At 52.1% G+C, this 19,373-nt stretch overlaps 1 protein-coding gene across 4 annotated transcripts in view; it reads right to left on the bottom strand.

Moving 5' to 3' along the window:
- Positions 1 to 3,563: 3,563 nt before the first annotated feature.
- Positions 3,564 to 19,373, bottom strand: part of STUM (stum, mechanosensory transduction mediator homolog) — a 67,442-nt gene continuing 51,632 nt past the window's right edge. Inside the window, exons 2-5 of one of the 4 annotated variants that reach the window (XM_017882333.1) lie at positions 15,959 to 16,138; positions 12,272 to 12,280; positions 10,752 to 10,782; positions 3,564 to 10,578 (exon numbers count right to left, since the gene is read on the bottom strand). In XM_017882333.1, the coding sequence (XP_017737822.1) occupies positions 10,569 to 10,578; positions 10,752 to 10,782; positions 12,272 to 12,280; positions 15,959 to 16,138 (230 nt within the window). In that variant the 3' untranslated portion in view covers positions 3,564 to 10,568. Of the gene's footprint in view, positions 10,579 to 10,630; positions 10,783 to 11,836; positions 12,281 to 15,958; positions 16,139 to 19,373 lie in introns of those variants that run through there. The other 3 variants (XM_017882335.1, XM_017882334.1, XM_017882332.1) reach the window with 3 other exon arrangements.

Genomic DNA, 19,373 nt, shown 5'->3' with positions numbered 1-19,373 from the left:
TCCTAGGAAGGAAAACTGGATCTGAGGGATCCAGAGACAAATGACAACAGAGGTTAAAAGGCACAGTGCAGGTGAGCGTGGCTCATTCCTGCCAATTAAGCCAACCCCCAGCTTCCTGTTTCATGGATAAAGCTATGTCATAAATGAAGTCTAGGGAACTCCAAGGCTACTGACAGTAGGAGATAGAGGCATAGGTGAGAGCAGATAATTCCTATTCTCTAGGCCCTCCCTGCTTCATGGGTACAAGCCCCTTTGGCACTCATGGTGGCACCTGCCAAGGTCACCAGGACTCAGGGATGCAATGACGGAAGAGGGAAAGAGGACGCTCTCATGTACTCCGAGTATCTCTAGGAAGAGAAGGGAACCAGGGACACCTGCTCCCCTCTTTCCAGATGGGTAGCTATTCATCTGCAGTCTGTACCCCTTTCAAATGTACCCTGAACCCCTGGGACTCCTTTAAAAGGTGTCTTCTTCTTTCCTTTCTTCTCCTCTGTCCTCTCTTCACTGATAGGTAATTGTGTCTCCGTACTATGGGACGATTCCCTCAGGTGCATCCTGCGAACTGGAAAGAGTTAATTTCCCAAACCTTAAACTGTTTGGCTTAGGATTAGGCTCAGGGGAAGGGAACTCAGAAGCCCAACATGCCAGCAAAAGGGTCCAGTTTTTGCCAGTCGGGCCTTTGGCCTCCCTCTCCCTGTGCAGACTGGTAAAAGGTCTCAGAATTTTTGAGCTGTCCTTACCCCTCCCCTTGTTTCCTTTTTTTTTTTTTTTTTTTGCCCAGGCTGGAGTGCAGTGGCATGGTTTCGGCTCACTGCAACCTCTGCCTCCCGGGTTCAAGTGATTCTCCTGCCTCAGCCTCCCGAGTAGCTGGGACTACAGGCATGCACCACCACCCCAGCTAATTTTGCATTTTAGTAGAGATGGGGTTTTCACCAGGCTGGTCTCAAACTCCTGACCTCAGGTGATCCACCCACCTCGGCCTCCCAAAGTGCTGGGATTATAGGCGTGAGCCACCGCGCCCGGCCTGTTTTGTTTTGCTACATGTTTTCTAATGACCCTGTTTGTCTGTTCTTGCCTTCAGGCCTTCAGACTCCAAACAGTCATGCAACCAGAGCATCTGATGATGGCCTCTTCTGCTGGGAAGCCTTAGACAGGCATCTGAGGGAGCTCTGACTGCCATTTCCCAAAAACAGTGCCCCCTGTCAGCAGGAAGCCGTTAAGATCGGTGTTCATCCTTATCCTTCATCTAAGGGCAGTTAGGTGAACATCTTTAGAGGGGAAATGAGAGAGCCAGGTGGGAGGGGGTCCCTGCAGAAACTCCAGCCCCACCTGCACAGTGAGGTGGAGCCTCAGGAAGTTCATGATATTTGCAGCAGGGAGGAGCCTTGCCCCCTCTTTCCTGTGTGAAACCTGGTACTCAAGCTGCGCCCAGGAAGTGCTCTAGCAGGGACTCCAGCCTAGCGAGATCCCTGTTTCCCCCTTTTCTTCCTTTTCACCCAATAAAACCCTGTTTCACTCACCATTCAAATTGTTTGTGAGCCTGAATTTTCATGGCTGAACTAAGGAAAAGTCCTGCAACATTATCACCCCAAGTTGTTCCTGACGTGTTTTATATAAACTGAATCTTGGGTCTCATGACCCTTCTCTAAGGCTTTACTCACAGGCTGACTTGGTATTAGGAGCCCAGAAATGTTCATCTTGGTCCTCTTGGGAATGAAGACCCATCCTCTGGGTTCAGTGGCCCAACATGCAGCCTGCACTGATTTGCCTCCCGGGGTCCCCCACCTGGGACTCTCACTGCACCAGGTTTGGGCCCCACTCCTCCTCTGAGGAACGCATGGGCAACCCCATCCTCAAACCCAAGCACACTGCCTTCCCACCTCCTCGAGCCCCTTGTCCCCTGCACATCCTCATGTGTCCCTTCCTGTGACTGGCCACTGGCAAGCACAAGCCTCTCCCAGGGCCTAGGGTCTGGGGTGTAGGGAGTTGTGGGGAGCAGATGCCTTCGTGTTTGTCACAGCCCTTTCCTTCTGGGGTTGAGGAGAACTCTGTCGGTAGGGAACACTTATTCACCCCCCAGCAGAAAGGCAGTGGCTGGCTCAACCCACGTCACCCTTCTTGAGGTTAAGAGGCTTGGTGCTGGGAGAAGAGAGGGAATGTTAGTGCATGCAAAGGGTTTCCTCCCTTCGCCTGGCAGTGCTGGAAGGAGAGCTAACTCTATCTCCCTTTGTGCCTTCTCATGAGCCCCTCTGAAGCTGAATGACTGCAGAAGAATCCTCCAGCCAGGAGCATTCCAGTTTAATCTGAGCACATTGAGTATTTGAACAGTGCAAATTATCACAAAATGCTCCCTAGAGTGTCTGGGGAACTCTGAGAGTGCCTTGGGTCATTGTACTGCCTTGGGCTTTAGATTCTGGTCTTAGCAGCGACTGAAGTCAACCTTAGGCACAGATGCCATTTCTGTGGCCTTGGAGGGGCCATTGCAGTAGAGCTTCAAGTCTCACCAAAGGTTGTGCTTTGAAGATGATTCGCTCTTTTGGACAACAGCAGCATCGAGGCCATTGAGACTGTAGCCTCTCCCCAGGTAAGTGGACCCTAAGGGTGCTGGGCTGGCCTGAGGAAATGGCAGGAGGTGGGGCGGGGCCCTTCCCTTGGGTGTGAGTGACAGAAATGACACCTGGACACTCGTTGTCAGAGCACTCGCCCCCCCATGGCACCCAGCACTGAATGCAACGCTGCAGATGCGGTTTCATTCCGGACCCCAGCCTACAGCTCCTGGTGCATCTGAAACCAGGTGGCCTGTGTTGTCAGCCCCAGCAGGCCGTGATGAACACTGAGCCGCCTGTTGAGTAACTCCCCAGGGATGAAGGCAAGCACGGAGCTTTCTTCATGCCAAGCACAACTCTTTCATTGAACGCTATTAGATTTCATTGTGTTACATTGCCTCTGCCCGTCAGGAGATTTTGGGATTCTGATTTATTCATCTAATATACTTATTTCTCCTTATCCACAAATTTGGTAAGTTCTGTAGGTCTTCATCCCATTATGAGTGAAGGCATTGGCTGGGTTGTGGATGCAATTCTCTCCCAGGTGCACCTGTCCTTCATTATAACTGAACAGGTAGTTATACATTCTCCTAACCACTCTCACCCGGACTCTCATTTATTCAGAAGTCTTTGTCAAATATGTATGTTGCCCACATTTCCCTCATCAACCAGTCTAACAATTAAGAGCAGGAAATGAGCTGCATCTGTACACTTATTCTTGGTAAACCCCATCTGGAGCCTGATGCTTGATTTAGCACGCAAATTCCTGGTTGCAAAGGGATCAGATTATCAAAGATGAGACTGTTTGAAGAGTAACTTGCACAAGCCTTTCGGAAGAAGGGGAATTCAGGAAAAAGGTCTGAAAGAACGCAAGACCTGCCTTCGGGAGGACAGCCTTCATAACGCAAAGCACACCAATAGCAAAGGCTGCAGAGGTGGGAGGAAGGCGTGTTGTCCCAGTCAGAGATCTGTCCGATTCGGAGCACGGGAGGACACAGGGATTTGATAAACTACCAGAAAGGTCACAGGAATGTTTATTACAACATAGAAAAGAGGGAAAGGAAGAAAAAGGTTTCCAAAGTCATATTTCCAAGGATTTAAAAAAACACAAACTTGGAATGCCAAAGAGATGTCATGCTTTATATATTTATAATAGGAAGGTGTGTGTATGTATAAATATGTACATGGAGATATGTACACAGGTTTTGACTATCATATACGGTGTTTTTCATTGCATGTACAGCAATGCTGCTTGAGTGAAGGGTTTTAAAGCTGGCAGAAAGCTGGAGAATCTGGAACCCTGCTTGGCCCCTAGAGGGCGCAGTGGAGAGCCCTGAGCAGCTTCCAGGGAAGGTCTGGGGCTAGGTCCTGAGGGTGCAGGGGAAAGCTGAGCTGCAGGCGGGCTTGGGCCCCAGGCTGCAGGGTTCCAGACAGAGCAAGTCTGGAAGCGTCCCTAGGTCCCCGACATTAGATGTTTTCTTCCAAGAAGGGTTCCAGTCATTGGAATAGGATGGAAATACCCTCATGGCTGGACTGGGGTAGGGTAGGCTCCCAGCGGGTCAGGGTAGAAGTGAGACAAGAAAACTCCAGGAGCTCAGAGTCTTCTCTAAGAACAGTGAAAACGCACAGCAATTAATTTCACAGAAAGAAGAGAGACCCAAACAAAGCCAGTCACGGTGTCAAAACACTGCAAATCACAACACAACACTCATTTGTATGTAAATGAACTTGATACACACAAAACCAGTTGTTTTTTTTTTTTTTTATGTTGTTTTTAAAAAAGACACCACACACAACAGCAGGGAACTTAGCCAATGAAAAGGGCTGGCCACAGGTTCTCATGGGTGCCCAGGCCTTCTGGGGTGACAGTGCCCATGAGGAGCCTGATACAGCCACCATCACTTTGTCCCTTGCTTGAAACATCCAATCAAGTGCTAACCCAGAAAACAGTGAATGGAACCTCCTTCCGCCTTCTTTCCTCCCTGGTTCCTGTGCTGGGGCAGGTGGGTGGGAACACTGCCCCTCTCCTCTGGTCAGGTCCACCTTCCCCTTCCCACAGGAGGCCAAGCTGGGGTCTTGGGGAATGGGCACAGCCAAGTTTGGTGCTGAGCCCACTCACCCTAGGAGTGCATGGGAGGAAGAGATCCACAGGTTAGGGTCCTGGAGACAGGAAATAGCGTGTGCATGTGGTCTGGGCAGGGGTCAGGGGTGTGATGAGGGCAAAAAGTGCTGCCAGCCAGCGCCCATCCTGGAAGAGGGGGTGTGGGCTCCTTTGGATATAAGTCCCAATCCTGAGGCTCCAGGCAGACCCCAGCCTGCTTCCCCCAGCAGTCAAAGGTGCTGGGAATGTGTGTGAGTGTGTGCCTCTGTCCATGTGGGGGTGAAATGCAATGGGGATGGACTGTGGCATCCACACCTGCCTGGACGATTGGCATTTTGGCAAATTCAGGCAGAGAGGGAGAAGGGTTGGGGGCCGAGGTTCCCCAGCTAAATGCAAATCCAGATGACTTGCACTGGAGACTCAGGACACACACACGGTGGACGCTACAGGGCACCTTTCTGGCCTCTGTGGTAGCATCAGGAGGGGAGAGTGGAATTGGGGGCCAGTGTTTCTGTTCAGCTAGAAAGAAGCTTGCCAGCCTCAGCGAGGCGGCGAGGCCTGGGCAGGAGAGGACAGCCCTTGACCGGATGGGGCTGGCCCTCCAAGCCCTTGGCTCTGGCAGAAATGGGGAAACGATGGCTGCCTGAGCCCTTCTTTGTTCCTAACCTATAGATGGGTAAACTGAGGCGAGAGGCAGTTGGAGAGACGCCAGCAGTCATAATAGCACTCAGGCCGGAACTCACTCCTCGGCCACAAGGGGATATTTGGGGTCACTCTGGTTGGGATTCTTCCTTTCTCTGCATGGCCTGGGATTTAGGGCCGGTGTATGACTGTCTGAGCGTGACCATCTCCATGCCCCCATGATCCCGTGAACATCCAGCTCTAAGAATCTTGTGGGAAGAAAACTGATGAAAAACACAAGCCCCTGAGCCTCGCACCCATCTGCTCAGGCTGAGTTTTTTTGTGATTATTTTAAAGATCCAAGCCAGTCAGAAGGACCACAGTCACCTCCCCTGACTAGGCTGGCATCTCATCCCCAAACCCAGTGCACAGAGGTCTCTGGAGGCAGAAGGGGCAGTCCTGTCCTGGAAGAGTACGTCCCCACACCTGCCTCTGCTCACCCTGCAGCTTCACCTGTGGAGGCTGGGACGGCAGGATTGTGGAGGTGAGGACATCCTTTCCAAGCACAGGACCACCAGGCCCACGTTAGCTCTCACTGAGCGCTTGCTGACGAATTAATGCAAAGCATGGAGGTGTTCCCCTGGCAAGGACTGCCCGAGGCCACTACCTGAGTGCTCACTGAACCCTCTGGAGAGGAAACCCTGTATTTCCTCAGCCTGAGGCCCGGCTTCTTCCCTGGGAGGGTTGGCAGCAAAGGCCTCAGGCTGCTCCCTAAGCCGGAGGCCTGCGGCCACATACAAGGTCATGGTCTCTGGGGAGCTTAGGTGCAGCTGGGGTGCAGGGGGTGGGGTGCACTTTAAAAGTGCTCTCCCATTTCCAATCCCTACAGTAAAAACCCTCCAACAAAACCGGCAAAAGGGAGGAATAACAGTAAACTCTGCTTTCAGCCACTATTGCGGAACTTCCATTTAAATGACACTGACCCCAAACATTGATGCAATGCTCTGGGCTTTCTTTGCAAAATTCACTAACACTATAAGAAACAGCCAATGCAATTAAAGCCTAAAGTGGGCCCAGGAGCCTAGAAGGGACCCTGAGGAGGCCGGGCTCTCCACCCTCAGGCCCAGGGTTTGGATCCTGGCAAAACTGAAGTGAATTCTCGGAATTGCAGGCCTCTGGGCAGGGAAGGGGTTAGCTAAAGAACAGGTTTCAGGGTTTTTGGCTTCAGGGGTGTTTTGTATTTTAAAGAGCCACACTGGTGCAGAAGGACCAGGGCCCGCTTAGCTTCCCCTCCTCCTCAAGAACTTCGGGCCTTCGGAAAGCCTTTGACCCCGGTCCTGAGGTTTCAGCCCGCTTTGCGCTGCCTTACACTTGGTGTTGGGGTCTGTGCCTGGCTTTTCTTTTTGAGAGCGGGGCCCCTTTGCCCTCCTGGGGAAAAGTTAACCATGTGGCTTTTTTTTCTTTCTGCAGTTCCTTTTTGCAGCATCCTCCTTACTGCTCCCGAGCCCTGGGCGTCCTGCATGAGGCAGAGTTCATCTCACACCTCTGAGATGCCAGTGCCAGCATGGCTGGAGCCCCGGGCTGGGAGAGTGGGCGACTTGGTCCTCTGCATTAGGATGGGGAAGCTCCTACTACCAGCTCTCTCTCTGCCACCATTCCCTGACACCCTCAGGAAGGGGCACCCTTCTGGGCCTGCCTAAAGGAGGGAGCATGGGTGTGAGGGCTGCCCAGGCAGGTGGGAGTATGGAGCCTTGTGGGGCAGGGTGGAGGCGTCCAGGACCTTCCCAGGAGGTTTTGCCCAACTCCCCCTGAGTGATGACAGGTCTCACGAGGGGGCCACCCCCACATGAGGGAGGAAGAAGCTTATTTTCCCGGCTTGGGGTAGGGGTGGCTACTGAGGGGATGGAGAAGAGATGGTAATTTACGTCGCATGTTTAGTGACACAATCCAGATGCAGGTGGGATTATGTCACTAAACATGTGACATAATCACCCTATTACTCCTGAGGGGCAAGGACCCCTTCACAGGACTGCTCTGGGCTGCCTGCAATTCTGCTTCTTCTGGGAGTTCTGTAATGAGTGTGTGGATGGCACAGGCTGTGAGGGCGGCCCAACCTGGCCACTTGCCCATCCTGCCACTTGGAAGCCGAGTGTTTTGGGGCACATGGCTTACTCTCTCTTGGAGCTTCTGCTCTGACATGTGAAACTCACAAAGGCATCTCCCCTCCCAGGAGCTAAAATGCCCTGCGCCGTGCCTGGGTGAGGCTGCTCTTGGGGCTGGATGTGTGGGTCTGGGGCAACTGAGGGTGGGAACCATGATGCCTGCCCCTTCCTTACCATGTCAGGGCCAGCGGCGTGGCCGGCTGGAGTGGGCCCTGGCAGCAGAGCTCTGCAGCCCCAGCGTTAGGCATGGGCCAGGGGCCGGGACCACAGCCGGGAGCCATCAGAATCCTGCCACTCCCATGGGGACCTGGCCTTCTCAGCCTGAGGTCCTTGGGTCTAAAATTGACTCAGAGCTCAACATCCAAATCAACAGTCTCCACCGTCCGCAGGACACACCCAGGCCACCCACAGCTCACTCTGGCTTTAGGTTCCCACTCTGACCCAAGGGAATGGCCACCCTGATCCCCGTGTCACAGTTGGGTACTGGGAGCACTCATTGCCTCTGATGTTCTCTGCAAGCCTGTGATTCCTGCCCTAAACACCCACAGCCAGGGAGCGTCCTATTGAATTCCGACCGACAAAGGGCCCCAACCTGGAACGTGCCCTGCAGCCTCTGAACCAGCAGCCTTGTCTGCACTATCCAGGCAAAGCCCAACTTTGTCACCAAAGGACTGTGTGTCAACCAAGCACTTGCTGGCATGAGAACCCTAATTTTCAGCTGGCTGGTGCTTGAGAAGTTAACTCTGGCCCTGGTCTGAGTGGCCAGCTGGAACTACTTGGAGTAAATCAGCCACTGTCCCTTACCTACTGAAGATGATCATGCTGGAGACCACAGTCTAATTTAGAGGGGCGGGGGGGTATTTTGAACTGGTCCCGCCCACGTGGCAACCCTCACAGCTTCATTCAGGAGACAGGCAGGGGCCTCTTGGCTTCTCCTACACATCAGTTAGGCGGAAAGGGGCCTCCTCCTGAGGCTGATGTGTTCCCAGGTTTAGAGACGCAGCCCTCAGGGGACAGGAGGATCTGGGGACACAATGGCCCTCCACGCACACAAACAAACCCTTGTATTAAGCCATCCCACACGGGACCCAGGGTGACACCTGCCACTCAAGAAAGTCCCACCTGCGTCTGGATTGTGTCACTAAACATGCGACATAAATTGCTATCTCTTCTTCACCCCCTCAGCAGCCGCCCCCAGCCCAAGCGGGGAAAATAAGCTGCTCCTTCCCATGTGTGGGGTGGCCCCTCCTGAGACCTGTCATCACTTAGGGGTGTCGGGCAAACTCTGGGGGCGGTGTGGGGTGAAGGGCTGTGGGCTGGTGGGCATGAAAGGGGGCGGCTTCCTGCAGCTGAAGCTATTTTATCTGAGTAGAGGGGCGGCTCCGTTCTGACACAGCTTCCTCAAGAGCAGCGAGCACCAGCCTGGAGGATGCCCGCTGCACACAGCAGAAGGTTCTAGCTTTTTAGAGAAAACCAAATCTGATCCCACACCTTGAAGACACAGAGGCTTCCAAACAGGAGAGAAGAAGGCAAAGGCCTGGGTTGGGGTCTGCAGGAAGAGAGGACAGGACGCGACAGACACTGCCAGGTGTTCAAAAACAGCAGCCCAGCCCCAGGTGGCAATGGAAGACGAATAGTAGCTAAGGGATCCATGCTGAGGGGTGGGTGGCAGGGCCCGCTCCTCAGGCAGGACTGTGATTAGAAAGCCCAGTGGATGGGTTAGATGGGCTGAAACCCCCAGAATGGTGGCCTCTGCTTCCCAAGCACTTTGATCCAGCAAAATCCCTTCTCCTGCCCTCAGGGAGTTCTGACAGAGTCTCTGATAGACAAACAAGCCCTTCAAAGAGGGACACGCCCAATGGCACTGTGTCAAGTGGAGTCAGAAGCTTGACTTTGGGCCAGCTCCACCTGTTAGCATTTCCTATGTTAGAATGAAAATGAAAGGAAAGGAAACAGACATGTAAGTGTCCATCCTCTTAGTATGATTTCTCTTGATTGATACTTGATCCACAGTAGTCTGGATAACTTCTGCTAGATTCTACCCACTCCCGGCCCCCATTAGGGATCTAGCCCTATCCCAATCACTTACAGAGGGGCTCCTTAAAGAGGCCTGTGGTCCCTTGGCAACCGAAGGAGTCCCTGTGTAATGCCGACAATTTCACCCTCCTAACACATCTGTTTGCAGATCCAGGTCCACAACCCCATACAATTGTTCTTGCAATTCTGAAACCCCAAAAGCTCTCAAATGGTAAGTTTTTCCCTAAGTTACTTAGTGGCAAAATTAGACTGAACTGAGGTGAGGCTATTTACAGTTTGTATAGATCCCAACTGATGGGACTAGTCACATGTTTCTCCGCAGAAATATTCACGTGCCTGATGGTAGGCGGGATGTTCCACACTCTGCCGGGAAGTTAGAAAGCGTACGATAAATGGATCGCATTGTCTTTCTCAAATCTAAAATTTCTCAATTGAGAGACACATCTGGCCCCAATGACTTCAGAAAAAGGAATGTGGGCCAGAAATGCTTTTAAGTATTGGGTGAAAGACAGCTAGTCTGCCCACTCCTGCTTCGGTCTAATAATTTTGTGTATAAACATCTGGCAGTTCTGGCAGTTTCACCCCAGGGAAGGAGCCACTCCTCTCCTTCCCAGGAAAACACAGGTCACGACACACCCAGCCCTTAGATTTCAGCTGCGAGGAGGCGGGGGTGCGGTCAGGGAGGCAGGCCCAGGAGACGCCTGTGGGACTGATCTCAGGCCGGCTCTGGGCACAGTGGGCCTTTCCACGCTAGAGTGGAGCCTGGCCATCCTTACCCCCACCCTGGTGCTGCCCCCAGGAGACCACAAGGTAAACACTCAGATTTGAGGGCACCAGATTTTGAGGTGGGTGGGGTCCCAGAGGACGGGTCTACCATGGTCTGTCCCCTTGGTGAGCCCCTGCTCACCCAGACAGGGCCTGGTGTGGCCCGGCCCAGCTGCTGTGGCGTGCCCTTGCAGTGGGCAGTGGGTACAGCAAGGCGGGTTGGAGCCTGCTGGAGCATCCCAGCCTCTCTGTGGGCGTTCTCATCTCCACCCCGCTCTCTGATGCTCTGGTGCCTGCACCCACAGTGCTTTCCGGAGCGGGAGGGGCTGGCAGCCCTCACAACCTGCTGAGAAAAGCAGATGCGTTTTCAAAATAAATAATATTTTTAAAAATACCCCTTTCCACCCCCAGTCCAGAAAATGGCAGAAGAGAACATGTAAAGGTCCTTGTGCCCAAAGCTGCCTGCTGCAGCCCTCACAGGGCCCCCCTGGATCTCCCCAGCGGCTCCCGTGGGCTCACAGCTGCTGTGGGATGCCCTGCTCCTTGTAGCCTGTGAGGAAGAAGCAAAGGAGAGATGGTTAGACACCTGCTTCCTTCAGGATTTCTCCAGGAGGTGCCCCTAGCCCAGAATGCACACAGGAGGCCTTGTTTATACTAAGGTGTAAATGACTGCTACCATCAGAGCACAACTTTTCTCAAGGGCTTTGACTTTCTAATGAGAAACAAAATAATCAATCAGGAATTGTGGAGTACTGGGTCTACTGGGAATGTTTGTCGGGCTGTCATTTGGGGTGGGAGTTAAAAGGCTAATGATGTGCTCCTGAACCCACATCTGGAAGCCACTCATAGACTGGTCTGGTGTGATTTCCCAATGCAGAGCCTTGGGAGCTGGTGCCAGGCAGGCTTGCCTGAGGGTTAAGAATCTGCTATGGGTGGATGGAGAGGAGGAAGGAGAAAGATGGCATACAGAGGGGAGCAGCTGGCCGGGCGCGGTGGCTCAAGCCTGTAATCCCAGCACTTTGGGAGGCCGAGACGGGCGGATCATGAGGTCAGGAGATCGAGACCATCCTGGCTAACACGGTGAAACCCCGTCTCTACTAAAATACAAAAAAAAAAAAAAAAAAAACAGAGGGGAGCAGCTATCCCTGTATGCTTCCAACCTGCTGGACCATTACGGCAGGAAAAGGCGCCTGAAGGCTAAACCTTTAAAATATTGATCATGAGTCCTTAGGGAAAAAGTGAGCTCTGTGGATAGTAAGGAATTGTTACTGCTTTATTTAGGTGTGAAAGGGTATTGTGTTTGTTTTTTTAAGAAGATACCCTTTGGGAGGCCGAGGCGGGCAGATCACTATGTCAAGAGATGGAGACCATCCTGGCTAACATGGTGAAACCCTATCTGACTAAAAATACAAAAAATTAGCCCGGCATGGTGGCACGTGCCTGTAGTCCCAGCTACTTGGGAGGCTAAGGCAGGAGAATCACTTGAACCCGGGAGGTGGAGGTTGCAGTGAGCCGAGATCACGCCACTGTACTCCAACCTGGGAGACACAGCAAGACTCTGTCTCAAAAGATTAAAAAAAAAAAAAAAAAAAAAGATACCTACTGAAATATTCCCAGCTGCTATTACATGAGTAGAATTTGCTGAGTGGTTATTCCTGTTAGCCAGTGAACTTAGTCTGAAGAGGAGCTTCAGTGTATTCAGCTGCTTTTTCTCTTCATTTTACAGAGTATTTCTCAATTTTGGGTGCTAATAAACCCATGCTGTGGTAGGGAAGATGTAGGGAATGACAGAGGAAAAGAGGCTGGCCATGAATTGATAGTGGTTGAGGCTGGTGTGGGCATTAGGGCCTCATTTTACTAGGGGCTCTACTTTTCTCTATGTTTAATCATTTTCCAAATCAAAAGTTAAAGCTAAACATAAAAGCCCATTGACCCACTGGGAGAGCGGGTGGGGTGTTTGTGTGCAGGACTGGGGGTCTCAGGGGAGGAGAGGGCCCCAAGCAGCAGCACGAGGCCTGCACGTCCATCCGCAGACTCACCTTGGGAAACTGCAGCAGCACAGAGTGGGAGGCAGCAGGAGGAAAAGAGAGAGAAGAAGAGAAAACACAGCCTGAAAACAGAGCCATAGGGAACGCTCCGCACAGGAAACAAAGCGGATCCATGATAAGGCCTGGGAGATGGGACAGGGGCAATGCCAGCGGTTTCTCAGATGCCAATCCCCAGGCAGGGAGTGCTCAGTGCTCATGGTGACAGCCACAGTGGCCAGCGGTCTGCCCACCAGCTGTGTGGGCGTGGCTAGGGGCACAGCGAGGGGCTCTCATACTGCCAGGGAGCTCTGTCCACTGCCTCCCCAGCCCTCCATATCCTGGCCATGCCCACACTGCTGCCTTCATTCTTTATTCTTGTCTTCTTTTGAGACAGAATCTTGCTCTGTTGCCCAGCTGGAGTATAGTGGCATGATCATGTCTCACTGCAGCCTCAAACTCCTGGTCTCAAGTGATCCTCCTGCCTCAGTCTCCCAACATGCTGAGATACAGGCATGAGCCACAGCACCCAGCCCTTTTTTTTTTTTCCATCCTCAGCTCATGCCTTTCTCCAGATAAGTTCCAGATGGACATGAGTGGCAGCTCCTGGACAGCTAGAGCTTTGACTGCAGCAATCTAAAGATGCCAATGTGTCCCATCCTGGTCCCACACTGGCTCTGTCTGAGCTATGTGCTTAGCTGTTTCTATGGAGAGGAGCCACATATATAAAAATATTTTGGGGAAGACCCAGGCCAGAGGGTGGCAAACAGGTTTTATCTTTCAGACCTCTTGGATCAATTAGTAGTGACTACCTGAAGCCCTGTGCTGATAACATGTGAGATTGGTCAGCAGAAAGTGTCATGATTGATTAGCAATGTCTGCCATGGGCATGGCAGTAGAAAGAGCCCGCCATAAAGCTACCAAGTATTTACTGACAGGGTGTTGTTGATTGTTATTTGTTGTTATTCATATAAATCAAGCAACATGCTTGCAAGTTCCTGATCTTAGCTCCCACTTTCATTTAGATTTCTCTGACTCCCCTCTTAGGAGTTTTTCATGATGGTGTATTTGCTGATGACATCCCAGGCAATGCCATGTGAAAAACCAAGGTGTATTGTTACAACTGAAAAGTTTCCTCCAGTTTTATAGCAAGGGGCTGGAGTGACACCGGAAAGAAGAGTCCCTTATCCAACTGTCTTCTAGGATAGGAAAGTCCATTATACTTATTCCCTTCAAAGGAGTCATTCTCGGACACACAAGTTCCATGGTTGCTGGGAGTAATCCCACCTGCAGCACCATCTTATGAGTGGCAACTATTCACCCTTTGGGGGTGGGATTAGTTGTGGGAAAAAAATGCAAAGGCTTCCCTTGCTGAGATGGGTGAATGAGTCTGGGAGTCAGGCAGTGGGCAAGAATGAGGTGTGACTGGTTTTTGTATGCAGCCCTCAAGTCTATACCCCTGATATGGTTTGGCTGTGTCCCCACCCAAATCTCATCTTGAATTGTAACTTCCATGATTCTCATGTGTTGTTGGAGGAACTGGGTAGGAGATGATTGAATTATGGGGACGGGTCTTTCCTGTGATGTTCTTGTGATGGTGAATGAGTCTCACAAGATCTGATGGTTTTAAAAATGGGAGTTTCCTGGCACAAACTCTCTTTGCCTGCTGCCATCCACATAAGATGTGACTTGCTCCTCCTTGCCTTCTGCCATGATTGTGAGGCTTCCCCAGCCATATGGAACTATAAGTGCATTAAACCTCTTTTTCTTCCCAGTCTTGGGTATGTCTTTATCAGCAGTGTGAAAATGGACTAATACACCCCTTAAAGCATTCTCAAAAGTTTGATGCAAAGACAGCAGCCCTGGAAACAGTGTGCAGGCAACCAAGGGGCTGACACTGACCCCCAGTGAAGGCTGCGTGGCAAAGGTGGGGGCTGCAGCTTCTTGCACTTGCTTATCCTGCAGCCCAGTTAGCGCCCCACACCAGCCACAGCAGAGGAGTTTCTGGCCAAGTCAGCAGCCTGGGGCAATGGAAAGTGAGGAAGTGACTGGATCCCCATCTGCACTTCTGGGGCCTCAATGCCTCACCTAGGGCATGATGAAGGGAGCTCTTTAAGTTATCTCTAAGGTTCCAACCTCTTGGTTCCTGGTTACTAAGGAGATCAAAGACAAGTGTACCGGAAAGCTCTAGAGATCAGATGAGGCATCAGCATACATTATTGAGACCTACCCTGTGACACAGTCACGTTCCGCCTTAATGCAGAGGTTCCTTACTCAGATCCCCAGTGCCTGGCCAGATGCTCAGTTTGAGAGAAGATGAGCCAGTAAGAGGGGCTCATCTTGCACAAATTGGGCAGCCTTCAACCTTCCAAAGGCAGAAGCACCTCCCAGCTTCCAGTTGGGAACAGGGTCAAGAGCCTGCAGACCACAGGCCCCTGGGGAAGCAGCAAATTTCCTCTGTGGAATTGTCGGGACCCAGTTTTAGGACTCACCCAAGGGCTGGCAGCACTTCCTTCCTATCAGTCATGCTCTTCATCTCTCTAGACAAATGAAAGTGGCCCCTGGACATGCCCGGAGGGTGAGATCCCATGAAGGAGATGCAAGGGCCTGCCTGCTGGGCTTACCTCACAATATTCCTCTGACAAGGCAACCCCTGCCCTGAGCATACCCCTCCCAGGAAGAAGGAGCAGCTTCCCTGCCACTTCTCAGCTCATTCCTCCCTGGAGCAGCTTGCTGCTCAGCTGCTGGTCCAGCCTGGAGTTCCCCTGCTCTGGCTGCCCCTGGTTGCCAGCATCTGGCTGATTTGCTCTGATTCTGGGAGATCCTGGCAGTGCAGCTGACCCACTTCCTCCCCTGATCTCTGCTGCTGGAGGAGCCACTTCTGGGCAGCCCATCTGACCACACTCCACTGCATCTCCCTCAGGCTCTGTGTCTACCTGCATCTTCTCTGGCCTGGTGGCCTAACTGGTCACTGACCCTTGTCCTGCCATTTATGTGTGCTCTCGGTCTTGGATATTCACAGGATTCTGAACTGAGGCTGAGTTGACTATAGATCATTCTACATAATTCTAGGGCCCCTGAACCCTGAGTTTCCCCTCCTGCCTCTGCCACCCTTACCTGGCTCAGCTTACCTCTGGCACTGAAGATCCCAGCTATGAATGGTTTTGGGGGGTATAGGACACAATGAGGGGCATGGGGTATGGAGTGAGGCCAAAGTGCCTGAGAGATGAGGTCAATTATTGAGGAACTGTGCCCTCACAGGTAGATAGGTGTGGGAAAATACAAGGAACGTGGATGGTGGTATGGGAGACAAGTACAGCTGCTTAAAATGGGTGGAGTCTGTTTTAAGATTTTGCTAGGTTATTTTAGAAAGGGTAACTGAGTTGTCTTTGGTAAACTTGATTTTGTAACTTTAAACACTTTCACAAAACCATTCTGTGTCTGAATCAAGTTTGCATTAAATGATGGAACTCTGCCTGCCATGAACTCATAATTCCCTGCAGGTGTTGAGCTAGGCCTGGTGGGGAGGGTCCCTTGTGCCAAGCAGCCCGGGGAGTTGTGAAGAGGGCACAGGCAAGCCCTCTCCAGAGCCGGTCCTTACTGGGTGAGCAGGACCTCAGCCAGCCATGAAGGCCTCCCAAGTCCTTCCTGTCCCTGGTCACTCCCCCACCCCCAGGAGGCGCAGCACCAGCAGCTACTCACTGGCAAGGATGACCATGTCCATGCCCCAGAAGATGCTCATGATCCAGCCCACCATGACGATGGCCGTGAGGATTTGGATGAGGGCTGCTGCAATGTTCAGCCAGAAGACGCAGCACACATGCCTGTCCGGGAGGTCGGTGCGGGCCCCGCACAGCACAGTGAAGGCCGAGACGAATGTCCCTGTGAGAGGCCAGAGGGGACAGCCTTCTGAGGGTGCTGGGAGACAAAGGAGTCTGTGTGCTCATTGCTGGCCTGGGGCCCAGCTGTCCACCCTCTGAGAGCTCAGAGAAGAGCCACCGATGTCTGGCACCCTATCCTCTGAGTGGCACCACTGCCCAGGCCCTGGTCCACTTCTCGTCTCCATACTACATAGGCCACCTGGAGCAGGTATGGCACGGGGCTGCCGGGGGCCCCATACAGTCTTGGAACCTTTCAGGGAGACAAGGAAATCACATTACAAGCAGTCCTTTCTGGGAAGGAGCAACAGGGAAGCCACTTGCAAGGACAACAGGCAGTTGGAAAGGGCAACTTTATCTGGCAAAGATTCCAAGGGCCAAAGAGTTCTGAGGTGGGAGCTGGTGTGTCTGAGTTAACAGAGAAGCAACCTCAGAGGTAAATTCAGGAGAGGTGAAGGGCCAGGAAATGACCACCTGGCACACATGCTGATTGCTAAGGGACAGGAGCCAAGAGCCTAGGTGCCTGCACAGTGTAGAGGGTGCAGACTAGGACAGGTTTCCCAGAGCCCCTCCCTGATGGGGTTCCCCTAGACACCCTGACCTATAAGGGGAGGGACAGGGAGCCTAAGCTCTATTGAGCATCCACAAGGTGCCAAGTAACGTGGTGGGTGCAGTCACATTCTTCACCTTGTCTAAGACTCAGCCCCTATGGGTAATATCACTACCTTTACTGAGTTAGGCCCCTTTCCTACATGGGCTCTGAGCCCTCCTGATGACAACTGTGAAGATAATTAGCATTCTCTGTGTCTGTCATAGTTCCCTACGGTGTCAGTAACAAGTTACCCAAACCTCATGGTTAAAAGCCACACAAATTTATTCTTTTATAGTTCTGGAGGTTAGAAGAGTCTGCCATGGGTTCTCAGGGATGAGTCCTTCTGGAGGCTCCAGGGGAAAATCTACTTTCTTGCCTTTTCTAGCTTCTTTTCTAGCTTCTAGAGGCCACCTACATTCCTTGGCTTGTGGCCCCTTCCTCCATCATCACCACTAGCAGCGTAGCACCTTCTCCCTGACCTCTGCTTCTGTCTTTATATCTTCTTGCTGCCTCCCTGTGGTAAGGACCCTTGTGATAGCATTCAGAACCCACTTGGGTAATCCAGGATGCTCTCCCTATCCATTTAATTTAATCACATCTGTAAAATGCATTTTACTACATCAGGCAGCATATTCACAGGTTTGGGGATATGGATGTGGACATCTTTAGAGGCCACCGTTTGGTTTACTATACTCTTACACACACAGAGAGTGATTCAGTGTGATGGTTAATTTTAGGTGTCAACTTGACAGGATTGAGGGGTTCCTAGATGGCTGGTGGGGCACTATTTCTGAGTGTGTCTGTCAGACTGTTTCCAGAGGGGACTGATGTGTGAGCCAGTGGACCAAGAGAGGAAGACTTGTTCTCAGTGTGGGTGGGCGCCATCCAATCAGCCGGGGACCCAGCAGAAACAAACAGGCAGAGGAAGGGGAATGTCCTCTCTGCTTCCTTTCCTCCTTCCAGAGTGAGACGCTTTTTCTTCTCCTGCCTTTAGATATCACACTGCAGGTTCTTCAGCTTTTGAACTTTGGAACTTACCCCAGAGGCCTCCTGGGGGCCTCTCAGGACTGACTGGGGGCTGCACTGTTGGCTTCCCTGGTTCTGAGGTTTCAGACTTGGATTGAGCCATGCTGCCCACTTGAGCCAGCTACTAGCTTCTCCGGCTTTGCAGCTCGCAGTCAACCTATTGTGGGACTTCTCCACCTCTGTGATCACGTGAGCCAACTTCCCCTCATAAATACCCTTCCAGGGCTGGGTGCAGTGGCTCATGCCTGTAATCCCAGCACTTTGGGAGGCTGAGGCGGGCAGATCACCTGAGGTTAGGAATTTGAGACCAGCCTGGCCAACATGGTGAAATCCTGTCTCCACTAAAAAATACAAAAATTAGCCGGGCATGGTGGTAGGCACTTGTAATCCCAGCTTCTCAGGAGGCTGAGGCAGGAGAATTGCTTGAACCCAGGAGGCAGAGGTTGCAGTGAGCCAAGATGGTGCCATTGCACTCCAGCTTGGGCAACAAGAGTGAAACTCCGTCTCAAAAAAAAAAAAAAAAAAAAAATCTCCTTCCATATATCCTGCTTGTTCTGTCTCTCTGGAGAGCCCTAACTAATACCTCTCAGGAACTAAGCATCTTGTCCAAGGTCACACTCACAGGCAGGCATTGAACCCACCAGAGTCAGATGCCAATGCCACGCCCCGCTGCACTGCCTCCCAGGTGTAGATGACCTGTTAAAAGCAGGCCCAGACCAGAAAGCAGGGCATTTGGGAAATTGGCCAAACGACTGGTGACCATTTTCACATTCCTCACGTTCCATTCTGTCAGTTCCTGCTCTTTGAGGCTGCCTGTTTTTTATTTTGCCTCCCACTCTGAACTGAGTCCACACACTGAGTTCTGAAACTGACCCTGCCTCGTTTTCCTCCTCCTCATCTTAACCACTGCCACCAACGTGAGGTCCCAGGCTGCATCTCATTGGTTTCAGGCCCTTCCCTGCCCAAACTCGCTGGCTCCTATAGTTTCCAGGTCTCGCCTTTGCTCTCGCCCACACCTTTGTGCTTCAGATCCAAGGCTGAAGCCTGAGTCCACGTGCTGATTTCTGAAACTAACCCTGCCTCGTTTTCCTTCTCCTCATCATAACCACTGCCACCGATGTGAGGTCCCAGGTGGCATCTCATTCACCTTCATCCCTTGAGCCCCTTGCACAGTGCCTTATACACAGTAGGTGGCCTGTCGGCATTCAAAGAAGTACACCGAACCTCAAGTGTCTCCTCCGACCACCTGTCTCATCACCTGTGGCATTTGTTAAAAATGTGGGGTCTCGAGGGGGCGGAGCAAGATGGCCGAATAGGAACAGCTCCAGTCTCCAACTCCCAGCACGAGCGACACAGAAGACCGGTGATTTCTGCATTTTCAACTGAGGTACTGGGGTCATCTCACTAGGGAGTGCCGGACAATCGGTGCTGGTCAGCTGCTGCAGCCTGACCAGCGAGAGCTGAAGCAGGGCGAGGCATCGCCTCACCTGGAAGCGCAAGGGGGAAGGGGATCCGTTTTCCTAGCCAGGGGAACTGAGACACACAACACCTGGAAAATCGGGTAACTCCCACCCCAATACTGCGCTGTAAGCATACAGGCACACCAGGAGAATATATCCCA

The sequence above is a fragment of the Rhinopithecus bieti genome, unplaced genomic scaffold (assembly GCF_001698545.2).
Source record: "Rhinopithecus bieti isolate Rb0 unplaced genomic scaffold, ASM169854v2 scaffold_13261, whole genome shotgun sequence".
NCBI classification, from domain to species: domain Eukaryota; kingdom Metazoa; phylum Chordata; class Mammalia; order Primates; family Cercopithecidae; genus Rhinopithecus; species Rhinopithecus bieti.
Note: the sequence above shows the minus strand (reverse complement) of the source record. Positions and strands in the feature narration are given on the sequence as shown.